Here is an 8407-nt window from a genome sequence, read left to right as displayed (position 1 = left end):
AAAGATGCTTGCTCCTTGGAAGAAAAGCTATGATAAAACTCTGCTATATTAAAAAACAGTGACATTACTTTGCTGACAAAGGTCTGTATAGTCCAAGCTCTGGTTTTTTCAGTAGTCTTGGATGGATGTGAGAGTTGGACGATAAAGAAGGCTGAGTGCCCAGGAGTTGATGCTTTTCAATTGTGGTGTTGGAAAAGACTCTTGCGAGTCCCTTGGACAGCAAGGAGATCAAACCAATCAATCGTAAAGGAAATCAACCCTGAATATCCATTGGAAAGCCTGATGCTGAAGCTGAAGCTCCAATACTTTGGCCACCTGACATGAAGAGCCCAGTCTTTGGAAAAGACCCTGATTCTGGGAAAGATTGAAGGCAGGAGGAGAAGGGGATGACAAAGGATGAGATGATTGGATGGCATCACAAACTCAATGGGAGTTTGAGCAAGCTCCGGGTGATGGTGAAGGACAGGGATGCCTGGTGTGCTGCAGTCCATGGGGTCACAAAAGGTTGGACATGACTGAGCAACTGAACAACAACAACAGTCTTTGAACAAAATGTGATTATATCATTAGTTCCCAGACAGCATGAAAATCAACTGGGATCTTTTAAAAATCCTATGCTAGGAATACAATTCAGTCTAATTAAATCATAATCTATGTTGAGAAGCAGTCACCAATATTTTTTAAAGACTCCCAGGTGAGTCCAATGTGAAACCAATGTTGAGGACCAGTTACATGGATGTTACACACAACATGCATAAGAAGATATGAAAGATGCAACAGTTCTGTGGACAATAGACATGAATTTTGGAAAGAAGTGCAGATTTTGAAAATATGTTTTAATTGGAGTATAGTAGCTTTACAATTTTGTGTGAATTTCTGCTGTACAACATCGTGAATCAGGTATGTGTATACCTATATCCCCTCCCTAAGGATTGAAGACTTTAATTGTTAAGAAAAGGATTTTTACATGTCTCTAGGGTGTCTGGGTCCAGCAATATGACCCAGCAATCCCACTGCTGGGCATACACACTGAGGAAACCAGAGTTGAAGGAGACACATGTACCCCAATATTCATTGCAGCACTGTATCAAATAGCTAGGATATGGAAGCAACCTAGATGTCCATCGGCAGATGAATGGATAAGAATGCTGTGGTACATATACAACAATGGAATATTACTCAGCTATTAAAAAGAATTCATTTGAATCAATTCTAATGAGGTGGGTGAAACTGGAGCCTATTATACAGAGTGAAGTAAGTCAGAAAGAAAAACACCAATACAGTGTATTAACACATATACATGGAATTTAGAAAGATGGTAATGATGATCCTATATGTGAGACAGCAAAAGAGACACAGAGATAAAGAATAGGCATTTGGACTCTGTGGGAGAAGGTGAGGGTGGGATGATTTGAAAGAATAGCATTGAAACGTGTATGTTACCATATGTGAGATAGATCACCAGTCCAGGTTTGATGCATGAGACAGGGCACTCAGGGCCAATGCACTGGGATGACTCTTAGGGATGAGATGGGGAGGGAGGTGAGAGGGGGGTTCAGGATGGGGGACACGTGTACACCTGTGGCTGATTCATGTTGATGTATGTCGAAAGCCATTGCAATATTGTAAAGTAATTAGCCTCCAATTAAAATAAACTAATTAAAAAAAAGGAAAGAAAGAGAGTCTATAGCTATAACAAGAAACTTCCCTGGTGGCTCAGATGGTAAAGTGTCTTCCTACAATGTGGAAGACCCGAGTTCGATCCCTGGGTTGGGATTCAATCATGCAGTGATTATAATGATAGAATCCCACAATAATCCCTCAACCCCATTAAAATATACCAAATGAAGCAACAAACTGATCAGAAACATTATTAAGTTTTGAAAGGCACAAGAGCTACAAATTCAAAGAACCAAATAGGCACAACTTTGAATTCCAACTGTTTTTACTGGCTCTTCTAATCTATGCAAACAAGATGCACAGATGTTGAGGTTAGGTTGTTTTGCTGAGGAGTCCCCACATGGCCCTCTTGATGTCCCTGTTCCTCAGGCTGTAAACAAAGGAGTTCAGTATGGGGGTGACCACAGTGTATATCACTGAGGCCACTGCACTGTCCCTGGGAGATGAGACAGTAGAACTGAGATGCACCCCAAGGCCTGTTCCATAAAATAAACACATGATTGCCAGGTGACAGCTACAGGTGGAGAAGGCTTTATACTTCCCACCTGTTGATGGGACTCTCAGAATAGAGGAAACAATGTGAGTATAAGAGAAGAGGATCCCTGTGAATGGAAAACCACCAAAAATGGCACCAATAAAATAGATTAATGTGTTACTGCTGGGGATTTCAAAACAGGCAAGGCTAAGGAGCTGAGAGGGGTCACAGAAGAAATGAGAAATTTCCATATCCAGGAAGAAGGCAAGTTCTAACACCATCAAACTATGAAGACGGTAGGCCAAAAGGCTGATGAAAAATGACACCAAAATTAGCAGGCTGCAGAGGCGTGGGTTCATGATGACTGTGTAGTGCAGAGGGTGACAGATGGCCACAAACCAGTCATAGGCCATGGCAGTCAGGAGTAGATTATCCAAACATCCAAAAATGATAAAAATAGACATCTGAGTCAGGCAGCTCATGTAAGAGATGAGTCTGCTGTGAGTTTGAATGTCCACAATCATCTTGGGGACAGTGGTAGAGGTGCAGTCAGTGTCAGTCATGGATAGGCTGGAAAGGAAGAAGTACATGGGAGTGTGGAGGTGGGAATCAGAGATGAAGGCCAGGATGATGAGCAGGTTCCCAAGCACAGTGACCAGGCACATGGACAGGAAGAGGCTAAAGAGGAGGGGCTGCAGTTCTGGATCATCCGAGAGGTCCATGAGGAGGAATTTGAGACAAGTGTTACATTCTCTGGTCCCATGTGGCTTAGACACCACTGGAAAGGAAAAGAGGTTTCAAATAAATGAAACAAGCCAACAAGGAGTCAGCACTGTCTTTTTGTTAGATTCAAGCAAGTCAAATCATTCACACTTGAGGATCATACATTCCAGTAACTTCAGTGATATTTCTTAGTTCTGGCAAACTTATTTTCTCTTTTCTCACTGATGTCTCTGCTATTTACCTGTTTCTATGTACAGTCATTTTACAGACAATAGGCCAAAGTGTCGTAAAGAAGAGCCAATTTAGAATTAATCATGAACACAGTAGAATATCAGTCACCACCTTTGAAAGAAATATATGGAAGAAGAAATATGTTTCTTATATGCATGCCTATATCCATAGCAGCACTATTCACAGTGGCCAAAACATAGAAGCAACCTAAATGTCTATTGACAGATGAATAGATAAGTAATATATGGATAAAGAAGATATGGTACATATACACAGTGGAAATCTACTCAGCCATAAAAAACCAAAATATTGCCATTTGCAGCAATATGGGTACAACTAGAGATTATCACGCCAAGTGAAGTAAGTCAGAAAAAGACAAACACTATAGGCTATCAGTTATATGTGGAATATAAAATTTGTCACAAATGAGCCTATCTACAAAACAAAAACAGATTCACAGACATAGAGAACAGGCTTGTGGTGGCCAAAGGGGATGGAGCTAAGCAGAGGGATGGACTGGGAGTTTGGGGTTGGTAGATACAAACTAGTAAATTTAGAATGGATAATGCTTTTGAACTGTGGTGTTGGAGAAGACTCTTGAGAGTCCCTTGGACTGCAAGGGGATCCAACCAGTCCATTCTAAAGGAGATCAGTCCTGATGTTCATTGGAAGGACTGATGCTGAAGCTGAAACTCTGGTACTTTGGCCACCTGATGTGAAGAACTGACTCATCTGAAGAGACCTTGATGCTGGGAATGATTGAAGGTGGGAGGGGAAGGGGATGACAGAGGATGAGATGGTTGGATGGCATCACTGACTCAATGGACATGAGTTTGAGTAAATTCTGGGAGTTGCTGATGGACAGGGAGGCCTGGTATGCTGCAGTCCATGGGGTCACAGAGTCAGACATGACTGAGCAACTGAACTGAACTGAAACAACAAGGTTTAATACATAGTACAGGTACTATATTCAATATCCTGTGATAAGCCATAACAGAAAAGAATATAAAAATATGCATATGTGTATAACTGAGTCACTTTGCTGTACAGCAGAGAATGACACAACACTGTAAATCAACAATACTTCAATTTTTAAAAATTGAAAAAGGGGAAGGAGAGGGTGGGAACAAGTTGAGAGAGTAGTGTTGAAGCATATACATTACCTTATGAAAATAGCTAGCAGGTGGGAAGCTCTTGTATAGCACAGGGAGTGCAGTTTGTGCTCTGTGAAGACCTAAAGGGGTGGGATGGGATGAGGGGTGGGAGAGAGTTTCAGAGGGAAGGGATATATGTATATTTATAGCTGCTTCACTTTGTTGTACAGCAGAAACTAACACAACATTGTAAAGCAATTATTCTGCAATTAAAAATAAAAAAAAGGAATGAAATATCTTTCTCTGTTAACCCCCTCCCCCCCTCCACACCACTTCTGGGAATTCTCTGATAGTCCATTGGTTAGGAAACAACATTTTCACCTCTGTGGGCCAGAATTAATCCCTGGCTGGGGAAATAAGATCCCTCCAGTGGCATGGCCAAGAAAAAAAAAAAAAAACCACAAACCATTCCAATTAAAAGATACCAGAAAGTAGTCAAACATGGCTTATCCAAATGTAGTGCAAGAAATTCCCTTAATTTGGAATATTTATAAACACCTTATAACCTTATGTATATTCTAAATTAAAGTCAAATGTACTTCATCAGTTAGAATGTTGATAGCATAGTCATCTCCATGGATTTTCATCATTACTTGGTTTTCTAATAGCCATCCTCCATGAAAATAAGTGCTCACTCCAGTATGTGAGTTGTCTTTTAAAAGTCTTTTCAAATATTAATCCTAATACTAAGCTTGTTATGCAGTTGTTTGTATAAACTTTATACAACTTCAGGGACAGTCTTATGTTTGAGATTGCTTTCTGTTTTTCTTGTTTCCATTATGTAGTGGCCTGGTTATTGTTGCTGTTCAGTTACTAAGTTGTGTCTAACTCTTTGCCACCCCATGGACTGCAGCATGCCAGGCTTCTCTGTCCTCCACTGTATCTCAGAGTTCACTCAAATTCATGTCCATTGAGTCAGTGATGCTATCTAACCATCTCATCCTCTGATGTCCCCTTCTCCTTTGCCTTCAGTCTTTCCCAGCATCAGAGTCTTTTCCAATGAGTTGGCTCTTCGTATTAGGTGGCCAAGATATTGGAACTTCAACTTCAGCGTGAGTCCCTCCAATGAATATTCAGGGTTGATTTCCTTTAGGATTGACTGGTTGGATCTCCTTGCAGTCCAAGGGATGCTTAAGAGTCTTCTCCAACACCACAATTCAAAAACATCAATTCTTTGGTGATCAGCTCTATTTATGGTCCAGCTCTCACATCTGTACCTGACTACTGGAAAAACCAGAGCTTTGACTATACACAAGTTTGTTGGCAAAGTGATGTCTTTGCTTTTTAATAGACTGTCTAGGTTTGTCATAGCTTTCCTTTCAGGAACAAGAGTCTTTTAATTTTGTGGCTGTAGTCACCATCCACAGTGATTTGGAACCCAAGAAAATAAAGTCTGTCACTGCTTCCAGTTTTCCCCCTTCTATTTGTCATGCAGTGATGGGGCTGGATGCCATGATCTTAGTTCTTTGAATTGAGTTTTAAGCCAAGTTTTTCCACTCTTCTCTTTCACCCTCATCAAGAGACTCTTTAGTTGTTCTTCACTTTCTCCAGTTAAAGTGGTATCATCTGCATATCTGAGGTTGTTGATATTTCTCCCGGAAATCTTGATTCCAGCTTGCATGATGTACTCTGCATTTAAGTTAGAGTAACAGTATACAACCTTGTTATCCTTTCTCTATTTTGGAATGGTCCATTGTTCCGTATCTGGTTCTAACTGTTGCTTCTTGTCCTGTATAAAGATTTCTCAGGAGACAGGTAAGTTGGCCTGGTATTCCCATCTCGAAGACTTTTCCACAGTTTGTTGTGATTCACAAGAAGGCTTTTGTGTAGTCAATGAACCAGATGTGTTTTGGAATTCCCTTGCTTTTTCTATGATCCAACAGGCATTGGCAATCTGATCTCTGGTTCTTTTGCCTTTTCTAAGCCCAGCTTGTTCATCTGGACATTTAAACATGCTTCTAACTCTAAAATGTGTGGAGCACTGTTTCCTCATCAAACCAACCCTCTTGTTTAATGTTCAGTTTCTACAACCAGGGAAGCCCCTAAGTTACATCTAAAACCCAGTGTTCTTAAACCTATTTAAGAACTTTCCATGTCAATCCTTCCTGGTTAAGGGGGTTCCAATTGTCCTTAAATCTGCTTCCTACAGGCAACTTAGGACTTCCTTTCTCCTGTCAGGAAACAACATGATTTAATTTGAGAAAATGTGAAAGAGAACAAACACCTGGATCATTTTGTTCACCTGCAAATGGGGATTAAAATGGACCGAACTTTGCAGGGTGGTTGTAAGAAATTAAATACTAAAGTGCTTAGACCAGTGGCTCTCACTCCTTATTGAGCATTGTAATCCTTATAATTACCTGTAGATCTATTAAAATATATATGGATGAAGGAGGGAGTGAAAGAAGCAAAATCTAGAAGCAAGAGCAAGAGAGAGATCTGTGCTAAATTATAATATTCTGATCCTTCTATGAGCCCTACCTTGATCTCAGCTATCCTTCGTAGAGCCAATGCAGCAAGAGCACCACTTACCCTTCACTGAGGTCTACCAGGAACCTCCAAAGGAGAGAGGATGGTGCACATGGAACCTTTGCTGGAAGTGACCAGGTAAATAAAATAACAGGAAAGAATTCTGGCTGAATGTCCCATGTCTGGAGTCTAAATGCCTGGATTCAAACCTGAATTCACTCCTATTCTACCCATGATCTAATACAAGCTATATTTAAATGATATGCTCCCTTGTTCACCCATAAAATGACAAATACATTCATTCCTAAGTCTTTGTGGTAATTATGCAGATGAAATGAAACAAGATACATGGAACATTTAGCTCAGAGCCTGGCACTTAGGAAATCCTTAATGAAGAATCATGATACCATGTTTGCTGTTTTCATCCTCATCCTCACTTTATGATTTTGGAGTACTTAGGGGGCAGTTTAGAGGGACCCATTCCTGCTATCATGGGGGTCATGCCTACAGGAACTAGAACCAGTGTGGGAGGAAAGCAAAACTCTGAGTGAGAGTTCTTGGAACCCCAACAGAACCAAGGACATAAATGTCATAGTGCCCAGAGTTGAAACTTTGCATACTGGTGTACTACTGAAAGGTTGTTGCTGAACCACGAAAGACGCTGGGATTCTTGGCCTCCGGAGGAGAATAACTCAATCCGGGGCCAGAGACAAGGCTTGATCGCTCAGAGCTTTTGTGTAATAAAGTTTTATTAAAGTATAAAAGAGATAGAGAAAGCTTCTGACATAGACATCGGAAGGGGGCAGAAAGAGTACCTGCCTGCTAGTCTTTAGCTGGATGGTATATAGCTACTAGCAGTCTGTTAATGAAAGATGGGAACGTCTTAAAACTCAGAGAATGGTACCAGGCCCCTCACCCACAAGATGTATTTTGGGATAATCTTGGCACCAGATGAGCCATTCAGGGCCATAAAACGATTGACTTGACTCTTGTAGAAAGGCAGATTACCATACAAATACTTTCGTTCACATAGATTAGGAGAACAATGTCTGAGTATAACACACTGGTTTGTCAAGTCAGTTCTGAGCCTTTAGGCAGAAGGCTAAAGACATAGACATGAAGACAGACTTAAAGACAGAGTTTGGGGTAAATGTATAGTACATTAACATAGCTTAAGACAAATATTTCCATAAGAAAAATGCATTGGTTAGCTCAAGCTTTGAGAATAGTTAAGTTCAGGTGGAACCAGGTGTCATTATGGCAACACAGTATTTTAAGAGAAACCTCTTTTTAGATTTGCATAGAGAAGGGGAAAAAAATACCACTAGTTTGTTTCCTTGTGCTGCTTAAGAGAGAGATAAAAAAAAGTCTGACATTTGCAGCCTATTTCCTTGACTTGGAGACCCCTGGCTTTCCTGCCTGTTACTCTCTCATTACCATCTGTCAATTGCAATTGTTTTGTTTGCTCTGACAATGTGGAAACAAAAGTCCTGAAATCTTTCCTCCATCCACTGTCTCCATGGCACTCACTGGGCTGCGCTAAGACCCTGCTGGTCCATGACCAAGGGCGGTGAGTCTGCCACTCCTCTCTGCCTGGTGAGCAATGATGCCTGAAGCTCCAGCCTCAGAATTGGCAGAAAGATAGACTCCAGCCAGAGCCTCCTGTTGGAAATGA

At 40.9% G+C, this 8407-nt stretch overlaps 1 protein-coding gene across 1 annotated transcript; it reads right to left on the bottom strand.

The window, feature by feature from the left end:
• Positions 1-1992: 1992 nt before the first annotated feature.
• On the bottom strand, positions 1993-2906 carry LOC110123408 (olfactory receptor 7E178-like). Its single transcript, XM_020871297.2, has one exon. It carries the CDS (start codon positions 2875-2877, stop codon positions 1993-1995), a length of 885 nt encoding a protein of 294 aa, XP_020726956.2. The 5' UTR covers positions 2878-2906.
• Between the last annotated feature and the right edge of the window lie 5501 nt (positions 2907-8407).

This window comes from Odocoileus virginianus, chromosome 3 (genome assembly GCF_023699985.2).
Source record: "Odocoileus virginianus isolate 20LAN1187 ecotype Illinois chromosome 3, Ovbor_1.2, whole genome shotgun sequence".
NCBI lineage: Eukaryota > Metazoa > Chordata > Mammalia > Artiodactyla > Cervidae > Odocoileus > Odocoileus virginianus.
This window is presented reverse-complemented; position numbering and strand designations above follow the sequence as displayed.